Source organism: Pogoniulus pusillus, chromosome 38 (genome assembly GCF_015220805.1).
Source record: "Pogoniulus pusillus isolate bPogPus1 chromosome 38, bPogPus1.pri, whole genome shotgun sequence".
NCBI lineage: Eukaryota > Metazoa > Chordata > Aves > Piciformes > Lybiidae > Pogoniulus > Pogoniulus pusillus.
The window spans coordinates 7,744,042-7,761,930 of record NC_087301.1 but is presented as its reverse complement, the minus strand read 5'-3'; the positions used below and the strand labels follow the sequence as shown (position 1 = coordinate 7,761,930).

Genomic DNA, 17,889 nt, shown 5'->3' with positions numbered 1-17,889 from the left:
GAAAAGGTGGGTCCAGAATGAGAGCAGCTGAAGAGCTGCCTGGAGGCATCTGGGGGGTGCAGGGCATGGGCATGCTCCTTCTTGACCACCTGAGGTAGCTCTCAAAGAGGTCTTAGCTGTCAGTCCCCCAGGAGGGACAGGGATCTGCTAGAGAGTGTCCAAGGGAGGCCATGAGGATGCTGAAGGGGTTGGAACATCTGTGTGAGGAGAGACTCAGAGCCCTGGGGGCTGGAGAAGAGAAGGCTGAGAGGGTACCTGACCAATGCTTACAGATATCTGAAGGGTGGGGGGCAACAAGAAGGGGACAGGATCTTGTCAGTTGGTGTCCTGACAAGGAGCAGTGGACACAAACTGGAGGACAGGAGGTTCCACCTCACCAGAAGGAGGTGTGAGGCTGCAGGAGGCCTGGAGCAGGCTGCCCAGAGAGGTTGTGGAGTCTCCTTCTCTGCAGACTTTCCAGCCCCCACCTGGATGTGTTCCTCTGTGCCCTGCCCTGGGTGATCCTGCTCTGGCAGGGAGGTTTGGGCTCAATCTCTGGAGCTCCTTTGCAATCCCTACCCTGAAGGCTTTGGTTTACTCCCTTCCTGACTCAACACTGTGGCTCCAGAGGGTTACCAACGCTCCACAGGCAGAGCTGAAGTGGGGCAGAGGTTCTGTGATCACCGTGGTCAGTGGTGGAACCTCTGGCATTAGTTCCAACCTGGTCCCTCCTCCATTGCTGTGGGTTTAGAGCTAGGATGATGCCCAAGCCTTGTCCCAAGGCCAGGCAAGGTGGCCTGGGGGGGGGCAAATGACTTCTAGAAAAGAGGCTGCTTTTCCCCTGGGGTGTTTTCTTTTTGGGGAGGGGGGAGTAGAGAGGAGGTATTAGGTTGGTAAGGAACCAGTGCCCAGACTACAAGATGCTCCAGCAGGAAAATGTGCTCAAGCTGCCAGACTGGGCTCTGGGTTGTAGCAGTTTACTGGAGCTGACACCCACTCTAGAAAAGAAAAACAGAGAAGAAAGAAGGAACTTTGGAACAACTTCCAGCTGGAAACCTGGCCTGGGCCTGGCTTACCAAGGGAGTCATTTCTGGGGGGGGGGGGGGGTTTCAGCAAGACATCCAAAGCAGCAGCACGAAGCACAGGTGGCAGCATGCCAGGGGGCACAAGCGCTCGGTGGTCGCGTAGCGAACTTGGTCAAGCTGCAAGCAGAGTTGGCTGCATGGCAGGAGGGAGGTGGCAGCAGCTGCTGAGTGTGGGAGGAGGGGGGGGGGGAAAGCCAAAGGACACAACCCAAACTCTCCCCAGTTTTATCTTCCACCCCAGCCAATGCTTCTGCCTCTGCTCTCTCCTTAATCCTGGCTGTTGAGCGATGCTTGAGGCCAGCAAGCCAGAGGTGAGTGCTGCCTGCTGTGCAGAGCAGATGGTTGGCGTGGGGAGGGTTGGGTTGGCAGAGTGAGTCCTGGGCAGCAGCAGCAGCAGCAGCAGGTCGGTTAGGATGGATGCTGAGTGTTCAAACCGGTGACTAACCAGCACCAGAGTCACAATTAACTAGGACCAAACCAAGCCTCCATGCTCCTCTAGGTGGTGCCAGCCCACAGCGCGACAGCTGGCAGCAGGCTGCCAACACCTCCTGCCCCTCCGCAGAGGGCTCCCTCCTCTTCACACAGTACCACAGAATGTTAGGGGCTGGAAGGGACCTCGGAAGATCATCCAGCCCAACCCCTGCCCGGGCAGGAGCACCTCCTTCTTACAGCCCAGTTCTCATTTCTCTTTTCATCCCATTTTTCTCCCATCTGCCTCCTGTCCTCTCCTTCTCCATCTGTCTCTTCTCCTTCTCCCCTGTCTGCCTCCTCTCCTCTTCTTCTCCCCCATCTGCCTCTTCTCCCCCATCTGCCTCCTCTCCTCTCCTCTCCTCTCCTCTCCTCTCCTCTCCTCTCCTCTCCTCTCCTCTCCTCTCCTCTCCTCTCCTCTCCTCTCCTCTCCTCTCCTCTCCTCTCCTCTCCTCTCCTCTCCTCTCCTCTCCTCTCCTCTCCTCTCCTCTCCATCTCCTTCTCCCCCATCTGCCTCTTCTCCTTCTCCCCTGTCTGCCTCCTCTCTTCTCCCCCATCTGCCTCCTCTCCTTCTCCTGTCTCCCCCATCTGCCTCCTTTCCTCTCCATCTCCTCTTTCCCATCTCCTTTTCACTCCGTCTCCTCTTTCCCCATCTCCTCTTTCCCCCTCTCCCTCCTTTCCTCTCCATCTCCTCTTTCTCATCTCTCCTTTCCTCTCCATCTCCTCTCTCCCCCATTTCCCTCCTTTCCTCTCCATCTCCTCTTTCCCATCTCCTCTTTCTCCCATCTCCTCTTTCCCTCTCTCCCTCCTTTCCTCTCCATCTTTTCTTTCCCCCATCTTCCTCATTTCCTCTTTATCTCCTTCCTTTTCCATCTTCCTCTTTGTATCTCCATCCCCTTCCTCTATACCTCCCTCCTTTCAGCACCACCTCCCCTTTTCCATCCTATCTGCCCCTTTTCCACCCCATGTTTTTCCCCTCACCCCACCCCCCAAACCCAGAGCACCTGAGTGCTGTTGGAGTCTCCTCTCACCTCAGGTGTGACCACTTTGCCCTCCCTGCCTGCTCCCCTTATTAATGGGCCCCAGGAAGCACAGAAGCTCCCAGCTATGCCCACCTGGGCAGAGGGATCCTCCTCCTCTCATCCCTGGTGAGTGCCCATGGTGTGCACTGGGTGAATGGTGGAGGGGCTCAAAGGCTGGGGGGCCTGGTGGCCCCCTGGCTAGGCAGGATCAAGACTTGATGGTCACTGACATCACCCATGGGTGCTGCTGTGCCTCCTAGTTACTACTCTTGCCTACCTTCCCACGGGGTCTATCCCCAGAACTGGTGAGCTGCATTCCTTGCCCTGCTGCACAATGTGGCCCCACAGCTTGTGGCTCTGTGCAGAGCTGAGGAGCAGAGCTGCTGTGCAGGGTAAGTGGAAGGAACTGAACTTGGACACTTGTTCAGTGAAAGCAGGGTGGTGGGCACAGGGGACTCTTAGGCTCAGCCCTAGTGCCTCTCCAAGCAGGAGTACTTCAGGTTCAGTGCTGGAACACTGCAACAGGCTGCCCAAGGAGGTGGCTGAGGCCCCAGCCCTGGAGGTATCCAAGGTGAGGCTCAGCAGGGCTCTGAGCAACCTGATCTGGTGGAGGATGTCCCTGCTGAGTGCAGAGGGGGTTGGATTGGATGAGCTGTGGAGGTCCCTTCCAAACCAGCTCATTCTGTGATTCCATGATCTGCACTCTCAGTTCCCTCCTTCAGGAGCAAGTCTCAGCTTGGCACAGGGACTCATCCTACTACCCACTGGGACCAACCTGGCAGCCCTCACCCTACTCTACCTGTGTGCCTGGGCAGAGTGACTTAACCCAAGCAACCACTAACAAACCAAAGTCCTCCTGTTTCAACCTGATCTAGGTGGAAGCCTGCAGAGGGGGTTGGACTGGATGAGCTGTGGAAGTCTCTTTCATCCCAGACCATTCCATGCTTCTATGATTCCATGATCTGAATTCTCAGTACCCTCCTTCAGGAGCAAGCCTGAGCTTGGCACAGGGACTCATCCTACTACCCACTGGGACCAGCTCTAACACCTGGCAGCCCTCACCCTACCCTGCCTGTGTGCAAGGACAGCCCAAAGACTAAAATGACTTAAGCCAAGCAACCACTAACAAATCAAAGTCCTCCTGTTTCAACCTGACCTAACTGAGGATGTCCATGCTGAGTGCAGAGGGGGTTGGACTGGGTGAGCTGTGGAGGTCCCTTCCAACCCAGCTCATTCTATGGTCTGCATTGGGAGATTCAAACTGGATGTTAGGAAAAGGTTCTTTAGAGTGAGGGTGGTGAGACACTGGCACGGGTTGAGGGTGGTGAGACACTGGCACAGGTTGCCCAGGGAGGTTGTGGAGCACAGAAGCACCCAATGTGATCTTTGATCACATTGGGTGCTTCTGTGCTCCACAACCTCCCTGGAGATGTTTAAGGCCAGGTTGGATGAGCAACTTGTTCCAGTGGGAGGTGCCCCTGCCTATGGCAGGGGGATTGGAACTGGCTGAGCTTTGAGGTCCCTTCCATCCTAAGCCATTCTGTGATTCTCAGTTCCCTCCTTCAGGAGCAAGTCTGAGCATGGCACAGGGACTCATCCTACTACCCACTGGGACCAATTCTGGCACAGTGCCCAGGGAGGTTGTGGAGCACAGAACCTGATCAAGTTGAGGATGTCCATGCTGAGTGCAGAGTGGGTTGGGCTGGGTGAGCTGTGGAGGTCTCTTCCAACCCAGACCATTCCATGCTTCCATGCTTCTATGATTCCATGATCTGCATTCTCAATTCCCTCCTTCAGGAGCAAGTCTGAGCTTGGCACAGGGACTCATCCTACTACCCACTGGGACCAGCTCTAACACCTGGCAGCCCTCACCCTACCCTGCCTGCGTGCAAGGGCAGACCAAAGTCCAGAGTGACTTAAGCCAAGCAACCACTAACAAATCAAAGTCTTCCTGTTTCAACCTGACCTAAATGAGGATGTCCATGCTGAGTGCTGAGGGGTTTGGGCTGGGTGAGCTGTGGAGGTCTCTTCCAACCCAGACCATTCCATGCTTCTATGATTCCATGATCTGCATTCTGAGTTCCCTCATTCAGGAGCAAGTCTGAGCATGGCACAGGGACTCATCCTACTACCCACTGGGACCAGCTCTAACACCTGGCAGTCCTCACCCTACCCTGCCTGTGTGCAAGGGCAGACCAAAGTCCAGAGTGACCTAACCCAAGCATCCACTAACAAACCAAAGTCTTCCTGTTTCAATCTGCCCTAACTGAGGAGTCCATGCAGAGGGGGTTGGACTGGGTGAGCTGTGGAGGTCTCTTCCAACCCAGACCATCTACATCATCCTACTACACACTGTGACCAACCTGGCAGTCCTCATCCTACCCTGCCTGTGTGCAAGGGCAGACCAAAATCCAGAGTGACTTAACCCAAGCAACCACTAACAAAGTCCTCCTGTTTCAACCTGGTCTAGTTGAGGTTGTCCCTGCTGAGTGCAGAGGGGGTTGGGCTGGGTGAGCTGTGGAGGTCTCTTCCAACCCAGACCATTCCATGCTTCCATGCTTCTGTGATTCCATGATCTGCATTCTCAGTTCCCTCCTTCAGGAGCAAGTCTGAGCTTGGCCCAGGGACTCATCCTACTACCCACTGGGACCAACCTGGCAGTCCTCACCCTGCCCTGCCTGTGTGCAAGGGCAGCCCAAAGTCCAGAGTGACCTAACCCAAGCAACCACTAACAAACCAAAGTCCTCCTGTCCCATAGCAGATAAGGCTGCTTGGGTTGCAACTTGTGGGGGGGAACATCACCTGCAGATGACCTCCTTGCCAGCCCTGCAGGTCAGAGTGAGATGCCACCCATGCCCTGCCCCTCTGCACTGCAGAGCTGGTGTGGTCAGCAAACACAGGGGGGGGTGACAGCAGCTAAGAAGTGACACTTAACATTTACAGAGGGATTAAAGGTGAGGATGGGCCTGAGCCCTTGGGAAGGAGCTGAGCTGCCCACACCCCCTTTGCCCTTTGCTCAACATGCTTCAAAAGAGGAGTCCTTCAGCAAATTGGGCTGGCAGCTCAGGATGGAGTCGTGAGGCCAAGGTCAAGGCTGTACAGAGTCCAAGGCAAACGGGAGAGGATTTACACTTCCCCGCGGCTCCTCCCGGCGCTGCAGAGCTCCCCCTCGAACCTGGCTGGCAGTGATGAGCTCCTTCTGTCTTCAGAGCCCCTGCAAGGGAGAGAATTCCTCTTGGAGCATGAGGCAGCTGAGCTTGCTGAGGTGAGGATTGTGCTGCCATTAGCACAGGACCACAGAATGGGTTAGGTTGGAAAGGAGCTCAAAGCTCAGCCAGTGCCAACATCATGCCATAGGCAGGGACAGCTCCCACTGGAAGAGGTTGCTCAAGGACTCATCCAACCTGGTCCTCAACACCTTCAGGGAGGTTGTGGAGCACAGAAGCACAGAATGGGATCTTTGATCCCATTCTGTGCTTCTGTGCTCCACAACCTCCCTGGGCAACCTCTACCAGTCTCTCACCACCCTCAACCTGTGCCAGTCTCTCACCATCCTCAACCTGTGCCAGTCTCTCACCACCCTCACTCCTTCCTCACATCCAGTTTCCATCTCCCCTCTGCCACTTCAAACCCATTCCTCCTCCTCCTCTCATTCCCAGACCTTCTCAACAGTCCCTCCCCAGCCCTCCTGCAGCCCCCTGCAGCTCCTGCAAGGCCACTCCAAGCTCTCCTCCAAGCCTTCTCCTCTGCAGGCTGCACAGCCCCAACTCTCTCAGCCTGTGCTCAGAGCAGAGCTGCTGCAGCCCTCTCAGCATCTTAGTGGCCTCCTCTGCACTGGCTCCAACACTTCCATGTGCTGCTTGTGCTGGGGGCTGCAGAACTGCCCCCAGGACTGCAGGTGGGGTGTGAGGAGAGCAGAGCCCAGGGGCAGAATCCCCTCCCTTGCCCTGTGCCCACACTGCTCTGGCTGTAGCCCAGCACAGGCTTGTGTCTGGGCTGCACTCACACTGCAGGCTCCTGTTGAGCTTTTCCTCACCCCAGACCCCCAGGTCCTGTTCCTCAGGGCTGCTCTCAGCCATTCCCCACCCAGCCTGGAGCTGTGCTTGGGATTGCACCCACCCAGGTGCAGGACCTTCCACTTGGCCTTTTGAATGTCATGAGGTTGGCAGGATGAGAGGAAGCCTTTAAACTAGGTAGGCTTTGATCTTTTGCACACAAAGTCCTTCCCAGCAGATGCTTCCTTTGGAGGCAGAGCCCTTCCACTCCTCCTGAGCACAGCTCCCCACCTGCAGGGCACAGTGACTGCTCCATAAGGTGACAGGATAAGGGACAGTGGCTTGAAACTAAAGCAGGGGGAGGTTTAGATTGGACATAAGGAGGAAGCTCTTTACTGTGAAGGTGGTGAGACACTGGAAAAGGTTTTGGAGACCTCATTCCACAGAGAGAGTGGAGATGAGGAAGAAATTGTTTAGAGTGAGGGTGGGGAGAGACTGGCATAGGTTGCCCAGGGGAGGTTGTGGGGCACAGAATCCCTGAACACCTCCAGGGAGGTTGTGGAGCACAGAAGCACCCAATGTGATCTTTGATCACATTGGGTGCTTCTGTGCTCCACAACCTCCCTGGAGGTGTTCAAGCCCAGGTTGGATGAAGCCTTGAGCAACCTATACTGGTGAGAGGTGTCCCTGCCCATGGCAGGAAGGTTGGAACTGGATGGTATTGAAGGTCCCTTCCAACCCAAACCATCCTGAGACTCTCTGACAGTGCCCTCCTATTCCTCCAGAGCACAGCTCCCTCTCTGCAGGGGACAGTCACTATTGCCACCTCTACAAGCACAGGCAAAGGAGGAGCAATGACAGCACAGCTGAAAAGTCTCCAAGCCACTTTGGGGCTCCAAAGTGCTAGGAGCACACTCAGCACCCAAAGACACTGCTTCTGAGGCCCCTGGAGAAGGAAGGGCACAGCCCCACTCCAGCAGGCTCCCATCTGCCTTTTCTCCAGCCCCCCACAAACCCCCAACACTCCACAGCAAGGCTGCAAGCAGCTTGGCTGTTCCCTCAGTGCCTACCTTGGTGCCACTGGCTCCTCTCTGCTATTCCTCCACAGGCACAGCACAGTTTTCCTTGTTTTCTGATGGGATTGCCAGGTAGTCTGTCCTGTAGTGGAGGGGGGAAGGAGGAGAGCATCACCTCAGCTGCTGCACTGCAAACCCCAGTTTGAGTCTCTTCATCTTCAATGCCTGTGAGCCACTTGGCACAAATAGCCCAGAGAGGCTGTGGATGTCCCCTCCCTGGAGGTGTCTAAGGCCAGAGGAGGCCATGTTGATAATCAGAGGGCTGGGGGCAGGCTGGAAAAGTTGGAGCATGGAGAAGAGAAGGCTCCAGGGAGACCTTAGGGCAGCCTTCAATTTCCTGAAGGGGCTCCAGGAATGCTGGGGAGGGACTTTGGACAAGGGCTGGGAGTGACAGCAGAAGGGAGAATGTCTTTGAGCTGGGACATGAGAGATTGAGAGTGAAGAGGAGGAGGAAACCGTTGAGCGTGAGGACGGGGAGACACCCAGGGAGGCTGTGGATGTCCCCTCCCTGGAGGTGTTGGATGAATCCAGGTTGGATGAGAGTTTGAGCCACCTGGGCTGGTGGGAGGTGTCCCTGCCCATGGCAGGGCATTGGAACTGGATGAGCTTTAAGGTCCCTTCCAATCCCACCCATCCCCTGACTCTGAATCTCTATGGTGCCAAATGTCACCTCTAGAAGGTGCTGGCACAGCCAGGGGCAGACTCTGAGCCTTCCTTACACAAGCAGCCTTCCACTGTGAACAAAGAACATCCTTGCCCAGGCCACAGGAGCAGGAAGGTGGGAAGGGCTCAGCATAAAAACCAGAACTGTGTCAGCTGCATCTGTGAGTCAGAGCTCTGAAGAGAAACCTTCCTGGAGAGCAGCTCAAACCAGGCTACTCTGGAGCACCTCAGCCACCCTGGCCCTGCGTGGTGCCAGGGTCTCCTTTGGTGCTCCTGCACAGTGCAGTGGATTCAGACAGAGCTGGAAATGTGCAACAGCAACGTTCAGGCTTCCTGCAGTTGGATCTGGACACCTGAAGAGCCCCCAGAGAGCAGCTCCTGCCTGAGAGGTCTCACACTTACGCATTCTCCTGGGCAGCCTCCTCTGCCTTGGAGACTTTCCTGTAGCAGTAAACCATTTCAATCAGCAGCCAGAGGGTGAGGAAGACCAGCAGGATATACATCATAATTTCAGAGATGACTGAGGTGAAGTCTTCTCCAGCTGTTGAGAAAGCAAAATGATCTCTGGCCAGGACCACGGCAGCTCCACTGCCACTTCCCACCCCCGCATCACCCTCCCTGACCCACCCTGCCAGGGGGCAGAGGAGTGAAGCTGCTAACAGGATGCCAAGCTGCAACAGGTCGCCCAGGGAGGCTGTGGATGCTCCACAACCTCCCTGGAGGTGTTCAGGACCAGGTTGGATGAGGTCTTGAGCAACCTGATCTAGCAGGAGGTGTCCTTGCCCACGGCAGGAGGGTTGGAACTGGATGATCTTTAAGGGTCCCTTCCAACCCAAATCGTTCCAAGGCAGACCAGCAGCAACCCCACTGCCTGTTCCCAGCAGAATCACACAGGCACAGGCTGGCATGTGCCTGGCACCCCCTGCCACCCACACGTTGGTACAGATTGCTCACCACTAGCCCATCTCATCCTCACACTGTGTTCTTTGTGCATCTTACTCGCTGGTGTAACTTAACTGTGCTGTGCTGCCAGGGGGTTGAAAGAGATTAAGAGCACAGAGCTGCTTGTGGGGAAGGGAAGGCAGAGCAGAGCAGGAGGAGGGCTGAAAGCTCTTGCTCTCCTCGGAGGAGAGCAGCCCACTGTCCCCTGCTCCCTAACGAGCCAGGGCTTCAGCACTGAACTGAGCAAACCCAAGAGGCAGTGCTAAGAGGAGGAGGGACTGGGAGAGGGGGGAGCAAGAAGCTGCTATCAGAATGGAGAATAAGCTGTTCCAAGAGGGAGGGGGTGGAAGGGAGGGAGAAGAGCTGTGGGTACCATGGCAAAGGCTGTGCTGTAGCACAGGCAGGGCTCTGAATGGAGGAAACAGAACCCTCTGTCTGCTTCCTGTGCCTGCCCAGCTGCTGCCAGCTGCTGTCCCAGCCTGCAAAGCTCACTACACCTTCCCACAGCCACGCAGAAACCAATCTGAGCCTACAAAAGAGGCTGCAGGCAGCAAACAAAGTCACAGGATCCCAGCACGCCAGGTTGGAACTCGACCCCACTCGAGGACCTTCTGGTCCAGCTTTTCTAGGTGGCAGTAGGGTTGCAGTGAGCTGGCTCAGCTCCCTGGCAAGCTGAGGCTTCACACTGCCCACTGTAGGGGAACCCACTGCTGCCCCTGGGAGGTGATTCCAGTGTCTGACTGCTTCGTGGGGGAAAATTGTCCTCTGCAGTGCAATGGGGGTGTCCCCAGCAGTAACTTGTCCCCATCACCCCTTGTCTTTCCCATGGGACTCCTTCTACAAAGGCAATCTCCATCCTCCTGCTAGCCACCCTGATCTGTGTTAGGATTGTCCTGCTCTGGCAGGGGGTTGGACTGGATGATCTCCTTGGGTCCCTTCCGACCCCTAACATCCTGTGAGCCTGGGAACTTGTCCCCATCACCCCTTGTCTTTCCCATGGGACTCCTTCTACAAAGGCAGTCTCCATCCTCCTGCTAGCCACTCTTTATGCCCTGCTCCATGCTGATAAGGTCTTCAGCCTTCTTGCCTCTGGAGGCCAATGGGAATGGCCCCAGCAGTAACTTGTCCCCATCACCCTTTATCTTTCCCATGGGTCTCCTTGTACAAAGGCAGTCTCCATCCTCCTGTGAGCCACCCTTAATGTCCTGCTCCATGCTGATAAGGTCTCCCTTCAGCCTCCTCTTCACAAAGCCTAGCAACCCCACATCCCTTTCTGTCCTGCTCCATGCTGATAAGGTCTCCCTTCAGCCTCCTCTTCTCCAAGCCTAACAATCCCACATCCCTCTAAGTCCTGCTCCATGCTGATAAGGTCTCCCTTCAGCCTCCTCTTCTCCAGACCTAACAACCCCACATCCCTTTATGCCCTGCTCCATGCTGATAAGGTCTCCCTTCAGCCTCCTCTTCTCCAAGCCTAACAATCCCACATCCCTCTAAGTCCTGCTCCATGCTGATAAGGTCTCCCTTCAGCCTCCTCTTCTCCAAACCTAACAACCCCACATCCCTTTATGCCCTGCTCCATGCTGATAAGGTCTCCCTTCAGCCTCCTCTTCTCCAGACCTAATCTCACATCCCTCTAAGTCCTGCTCCATGCTGATAAGGTCTCCCTTCAGCCTCCTCTTCTCCAAACCTAACAACCCCACATCCCTTTATGCCCTGCTCCATGCTGATAAGGTCTCCCTTCAGCCTCCTCTTCTCCAGACCTAATCTCACATCCCTCTAAGTCCTGCTCCATGCTGATAAGGTCTCCCTTCAGCCTCCTCTTCTCCAGACCTAACCTCACATCCCTCTAAGTCCTGCTCCATGCCGATAAGGTCTCACTTCATCCTCCTCTTCTCCAAACCTAACAACCCCACATCCCTTTATGCCCTGCTCCATGCTGATAAGGTCTCCCTTCAGCCTCCTCTTCTCCAGACCTAACCCCACATCCCTCTAAGTCCTGCTCCATGCTGATCATAGAATCAACCAAGTTGGAAGAGACCTCCAAGATCATCCAGTCCAACCTAGCACCCAGCCCTATCCAGTCAACCAGACCATGGCACTAAGTGCCTCATCCAGTCTTTTCTTGAACACCCCCAGGGATGGTGCCTCCACCACCTCCCTGGGCAGCCCATTCCTCCTCCCCAAGCCTCACAACCCCACCTCTCTCAGCAGGTCTTTCCTCCTCTCCCCGCCGCCAAACACAGCCACAAGCATCTGGCAGCTCAGGCTCCCATTCTCCTACGTCACAACAAGAAACTACCCTCCCCCTGTGGCTGGCAACAGCAGGGCACAGCCAAGGCCTCCATACCCTCCTCCACCACGGTGAGGTGGATGGTCCTGGAGCTCTTGAAGAGGGGTCTGTGGATCTCGAACTCGAACTCGCGGGTGATGTTGCAGGTGTAGACGCCGGAGTCGTTCAGGGTGACGTTCACCACCGTGATGGACACATCCTGCATGTCCTTGCTCCCATTCCACTGCAGCCGACCACTGAAGCGGCTTGGCAGCTCCTGGTTTGTGTTCTTGTGCTGGTAGATCTGCGAGGGGAAAGGGGGAGCTGGTGTGAGGTTAGCTGGAGTCAGAGAATCCTAGAGACAACCAGGTGGGAAGTGATCTCTGAGATCGTCCTGTTCAACCTAGCGCAGAATCGGGCAGGGCTGGAAGGGAGCACAAGGAGCAGGCAGTGCCAACCTCCCTGCCATGCCCAGGGACACCCTACCCTAGAGCAGGCTGCACACAGCCTCAGCCAGCCTGGCCTCAAACACCTCCAGCCATGGGGCCTCAACCACCTCCCTGGGCAACCCATTCCAGCCTCTCACCACTCTCCTGCTCAACAACTTCCTCCTCACCTCCAGCCTCACTCTCCCCACCTCCAGCCTTGCTCCATCCCCCCCACTCCTGCCACTCCCTCACACCCTCAAAAGTCCCTCCCCAGCTTTTTTGGAGCCCCCTTCAGATCCTGGCAGGCCACAAGAAGGTCCCCTGGGAGCCTCCTCTGCTCCAGCCTGCACAGCCCCAACTCTTTCAGGCTGTGCTCACAGCAGAGCTGCTGCAGCCTCTCAGCATCCTCCTGGCCCTGCTCTGGACACTCTCCAGCATCTCCACAGCCCTCTTGTCCCAGGGGCTCCAGAGCTGGATGCAGCACTCCAGGTAGGCTCTCAGCAGAGCAGAGCAGAGGGGGAGAATCCCCTCCCTGGCCCTGCTGGCCACACTGCTGCTGCTGCAGCCCAGGCTCTGCTTGGCTCTCTGGGCTGCAAGTGCACACTGCTGGCTCCTGCTGAGCTTCTCCTCCAGCAGCATCCTCAAGTCCCTGTCCTCAGGGCTGCTCTCCAGCCTGGCACTGCCCAGCCTGGATTTGTGCTTGGCATTGCCCCAACCCAGCTGCAGGACCTTGCCCTTGGTCTTGTTGAACCTCCTGAGCTTGGCTTGTGCCCACCTCTGCAGCCTGTCCAGGTCCCTGTCACCCAGCCCTGTGCAGTCAACAAGACTATGGCACTAAGAACAGCTTTAATGAGAGAGATTAGACTACTTGTCTGTGACAAGGAAACAAGAGCCACAGGTCACAGCCATGTCTGCATCACTCATTTGCTCTGCTGAGAGATATAAGAAACAAGAAACAGAATCTGGAGTCACTCAGTCTCTGTCTGGCTGCTGCCTGCTTCTCTGATTCTTCTACCTGGACCTGTGCAACCCAAACTAATCTGCTTCTAATTCCTTATCTGGTTTCTCACATTCTCACTCCTTGCATGTAAGAGATTCTGAGAGGGGTGGAAGAAAGAGGGGAGTTGGCTTGAGGGGTTGGTTCTGCTGTTTGGGGGGTGGAGGTTGTATTTCTGTATTACTTTTAACTTGTGTAGAGTCACAGAGTGTCAGGGGCTGGAAGGGACCTCCAAAGCTCAGCCAGTGCAACCCCTGCCAGAGCAGGGTCACCTATACCAGATCACACAGGAGCACATCCAGGTGGGGGTGTTCAATATCTCCAGAGCTGGCAGACTCCACAGCCCCCCTAGGCAGCCTGTGCCAGGGCTCTGTCACCCTCACAGGGAGAAAATTCCTCCTCCTGATTCCATGGCACTTCCTCTGCCTCAGCTTCCCCTTGTGCTGGCATTGGGCATCCCCCAGCAGAGCAGAGCCTGGCTCCAGCCTCCTGCCACTCACCTGCACATCTTTATCACCATTGCTGAGGTCACCTCTCAGGCTCCTCTGCTCCAAGCTCCCAGCCCCAGCTCCCTCACTGCATACAGCTGCACTTACCTGTATATATTGTGTATATATATATGCTTGAAAATCCTGCCAGGCTGTGAATACAGCTTCATCCCTTAACTTCCAGCTGGGTGAGTTAGTTTGGTGAATTTAGGGAAGGGAAAGAGGGGCAGGAAGTTCCCAAACTGCCACAAATGGGAAGAGGTCTTCTGGTTAATGTCTGCCTCCTGGACCAGAGCACACGCAAGGAACAGCATCATCCTCTAGCCACACACAGGTGTGTCCTGGGCTACAGCTGCCTCAGAGCAGCAGCTGTTCATATCCTGTCACCCTTTGCCTCAAAACCTCGGGCTGCTCTTTAAGAGACAGGAAAATGAACTATCTCCATCAGAGAGAGAGAGAAAAATCAGGCACAGGAAAGCAGAACCACATCTGCACAACGACGCAGGAACTAAAGGTTGGGATCCTGAGGGCTTTGTGTCTTGCCTCTTGGTCACTGCACCTAAGATCATCTTGAGAAGGAGCCACAGAATAGATGCAGTCAGTTTTGGGAAGCCCAGGGATGATCAAGTCAAGTGGAAGTGTTGTAGGACAGCATGAGAATGGTAGCCCAGAAGAAGAGAGCTGCTGGGGTGGCTCTCACAGCGCTCTGCTGGCTGACCACAGTCCCCATCACAGAGCTGCTTCCCCTCAGCTCACTTCCCTCAGCATTCCTTGGGCTGCCACTGGCAAATGGCTCCCCCAGGGCACCAAAAGGCAATTCCCACCTCATTCCTTTGCGTGGTGCCTTTAGTTCACAGACAGAAGGAGAATATTTGTCACCTTGCTGGGGCCTGCTTGACTGTGGTGAAATGCAGCCACTGACCTGGAGCTTCGTTCTCAGGTAGCCAGGAAGGAATATGTGCACTCAGCCTCTCCATGGCACCATTCCAGCTGCCCCCCACCTGCATGATGGTTTGATTCACTCTGGAAACAGTTTTCCCCTTTTCCTGACAGGGATCCAAAACAATTCACAGAGATCCTCCCCCAGTCAGGGTACCACTGAGGCAAAAAAGAACTCAGACCTGTCCTGCAGATTCACTGGAGCCCAAGTGAACCTCCAAAGAACAGCTCTGGGATTCAGAAGTGTCCTAAGAAGGGAGGCTTGGCCACAGGTCCCTGTTATCACTCCACACTTGTCTCCCTTCTTGATTTCCTTGCTTATTAGACTTTATGCCTTCAAGGGACAGAGCTGGAAAGGGACACTCATGTCCTGAGCACCAGGAAGCCCACAACAGATTCTGAGTTTTCCTGCTGTGAGTCTGTGCTGAGCCCAAACGTGGACACCAGCATGCAAGGAAAGGACACTTCAGTTCCTGCCCCAAACTGCTGCTGTGGCCCCTGCAGGTGTCGATGGTGATGTGCAGCTCAGAGCTGAACTCCAAGCTCACCTCATCTCCTTGCTGGGCATTTCTATAGGCTTTGAACAAGAAGGTGGCAGAAAGCTTTGGTGCACATTTGGGTCCCTCTCTTTCCCTTCTACACTCTTCCTCGGGGGTCCTGCTGCAGGACCTACTCACACTCTCATAGATACCTTTTGGCTTCTCCCACAGGAGTTCACCAGACTGTGCTTCACAGCAAGGCCTATGGCAACAAGAGCTCAGCTACCAAACATACATACAAGCTCATTTTGTCCACCCTCTGGCCTGTAGTACCACTCCACCATCGTGGTGGCTGTGACCTCTTCCCTCTTCATGCAGGAGATGCAGAGTAGCTTCATGTCCTTTCCTTGGACAGCCTCTGTCTCTGACGGGACCTCCACGCACACCGCAGAACAAAACCCAGCTGGGGAGAAGGAGCAGCAGGGAAGAAGCATAAGGCAGAGTTAGAGAGCCAGCAGCTACCCACCCCCCCAAGCATTTACCATCACATCCACATCCCCCCCCCCCCCCCCCACCAAACCATTTGGTTCATTCCTAGCACCCTCTGACAACAAATCCCTCTCCAATGTCAGATTTTACCAAGCTCCTCTCTCTGAGCTATAAATAATTCACAGTAATTAACAGAGGGTGATCACTCCACGCAGATTCACCTCTGCTTTGCCACAGCTTGGAGTTCTTTCCCCCCACACACTAATTAATGCTCTTTAGAGGCATTGCTCAGCCTCTCCCATGCGTGCTGTGCATGCCTCTCTTGTAAGAGCAGTTACAACTTGGTGTGAGAGGAAGCCCAGAGTAAGTGTGGAGGAACAGCTCACTCTTTCTGCCAAGCTAAAAGGGCTGGGTGCTTTACTGGTGCTTTACTAGAGGTTTACTCCAGCTGTGTGCTCCAAACCAGCTGGTTTGGAACCTTTCTGTTCCAGAAAGGTTCTTTCTGGTTTGTTCACCCTTCCTGTCTCTAGCAGCAGTGGGAACTTGGGGGCTTGGAGCAGAGTAAATTTGGCAGCAGGAGGAGTTATTGATTGTGCAAGCACTGCTGTTCAAAACGCTTCCAATCAGCTCTGTGCCACCACTGGCAACTCTGAAAGGCTGCTTCCCCCCCCCCCCCCCCCCCCCCCAAGCCAGTGACAAAAATCATTGTCTGTGGAGCTACACACTTGATGAGGACAGGGATGCTTCAGCACCACAGCTCAGACTAAATCCCTGCTGACAGTTGTCCCCTGGGCTAAACAATACTGGGTTCTGCCTGTCCAAATCAGACTCCAAAGCCCAGAGTTGAGCTCACTGGAGATGCTGACTCTGCTGGCTGCTCCCTCCTCCCCAGCCTCTCAGATGCCATTAACCCCCTCTGTTGAGCACTGGAGCATCGTGGAATCGCAGAACTCTTTCAGCTGGAAGAGACTCCAAAGATCTTTGAGCCTAACCTTCAGTGAAACCAACCCTGTGGCCACCAAAGCCTGTCCCCAAGTGCCATGGCTACAGGTTTCTTCAACACCTCCAGGCATGGAGACTCCACCACCTCCCTGGGCAGCCTGTGCCAAGCCCTGACCACTCTTGCAGCAAAGAAATTGTTCCTCATCTCCAACCAAAACGTTCCTGGACACAATTTCAGGTCATTTCCTTTCATCCTATCACCTGACACGAGTGAGAAGAGTCCATGCCCCACCTCACCCCAACCTCCTTTCAGAGAGTTGCAGAGAGCAATGAGTCTCCTCTCAGCCTCCTCTTCTCCAGGCTGAACACCTCCAGCTCCCTCAGCCACTCCTCCAAGGCCAATCCTGGAAAGAGCCAGGTGCCAATCCTGCCGCACTACAAGGCTAGCACCACGCAGCCCAGTCAGATGCCAACCCTCCCAGGCTCCATGTGCAGCACCAGCTCGCCAGGAGAAGGAAGAGAGCAGCTCCTGGATGGAGCTTTACTCCAGCTCAATGAGGTAGCTAGAGGCAGATGTGCACCCACACACAGAGCCGTGGTACGTGCACAGCCCAGGCAGCTGCAGCAGCACCACCAACCCAACCTCTTCTTGGGCACGGAGGAGAAGCTGTACTGCTGCTAGCACGATTTGCTCCAGGTGATCCAGGCTGCACGGAAAAAGCAGCTCAGGCTTTGCACATCCTCCCCCAGGCAAGCCCCCACGCTAAATTACATTGCACATTTCAGCCCAAGAGCAAACAGGAAACAGAGGGGAACTTGCATGCGTATGACAGCACACGCCTGGTGCCCGGTGCCTGCTCGGTGCTAACGGACCTGCCCTGCTCTTATTAACTCCATCACGCTCCTAGCAACTCCGAGAAACCCATTCCCTGCCCCTCTTGCACACATAAAAGCCCCTTGGCAGGCTGGCTGCTCCCCGGGGCAGCCCGAAGGCAGCCCGGCCGGGGACAGCGGTGCTTCGAAGAAGCATCCCGAAGCGGGTCCCCAAAGGAGCCTCCTGCAAGGTGCAAGCGGCTGCCTCGGCAGAGACCCTGGCTGAAGGCAGGAGGGAAGGGAAGCACCTACCCCAGAGCACCAAGGCGGCCGAAGAGGCAGCGAGCAGCCTCGGCAGCGCAGCCATTGTTCCGGGCGCGGATCTCAGGCTGGGCAGGGGCTCCCTCGGCAGGCGCCGTTCTCCTCCCGCTGCCGGCTCCGCACCCAGCGCAACAGGGTGCCCGGGGCCGCGCCGCCGGCAGGGCTCCGGGAGCGGCGGGTGGGCGGCGGGCAGGGCTCCGAGGCGCGGGCAGGGCAGGGCAGGGCTGGGCGGCAGCACCAGGGACAGGGCCGCGGACAGCTCCGCGCCCCGCTCTGCGCAGGGAGGTGCCGGCGGCAGCAGCAGGTGGCTGCGGGCAGCGCCGCGGCTCAGCCCGGGGCCGGGAGGCGGCGGCGGGCGGCAGCTCCTCTTTGTTCCGCGGCCCGGCCGGGGGCAGCGCGCATCCTGCGCGGGGGCGCAGCTCCCTGCCGTGCGCGGCCGCCGACGTCTGCGCGGAGCCCAGCCTAGCCCGGGCGGGGGGCACGGCCGGCGGCAG

General features: G+C 56.1%; 1 protein-coding gene across 1 annotated transcript; it reads right to left on the bottom strand.

Annotated features, from left to right (window-relative positions):
* Window positions 1-5,471: 5,471 nt before the first annotated feature.
* Window positions 5,472-17,849, bottom strand: SCN3B (sodium voltage-gated channel beta subunit 3). Its single transcript, XM_064173380.1, has 6 exons — window positions 17,387-17,849; window positions 15,130-15,293; window positions 11,578-11,803; window positions 8,691-8,829; window positions 7,620-7,707; window positions 5,472-5,768 (listed from the first exon to the last, which is right to left on the bottom strand). The coding sequence occupies exons 1-5, from the start codon at window positions 17,439-17,441 to the stop codon at window positions 7,644-7,646; spliced, it is 648 nt and encodes a 215-aa protein (XP_064029450.1). The 5' UTR covers window positions 17,442-17,849; the 3' UTR covers window positions 5,472-5,768; window positions 7,620-7,643.
* Window positions 17,850-17,889: the final 40 nt, after the last annotated feature.

Excerpts from the sequence above, each read along its gene's own strand:
- SCN3B (XM_064173380.1), bottom strand. The coding sequence starts at position 17,441 with ATGGCTGCGCTGCCGAGGCTGCTCGCTGCCTCTTCGGCCGCCTTGGTG. Across the intron at positions 8,830-11,577 it reads CCTCACCGTGGTGGAGGAGG|CTGGAGAAGACTTCACCTCA; the intron begins GTATGGAGGCCT and ends CTTTCTCAACAG. Across the intron at positions 7,708-8,690 it reads GAGGCTGCCCAGGAGAATGC|GACAGACTACCTGGCAATCC; the intron begins GTAAGTGTGAGA and ends CCTCCACTACAG.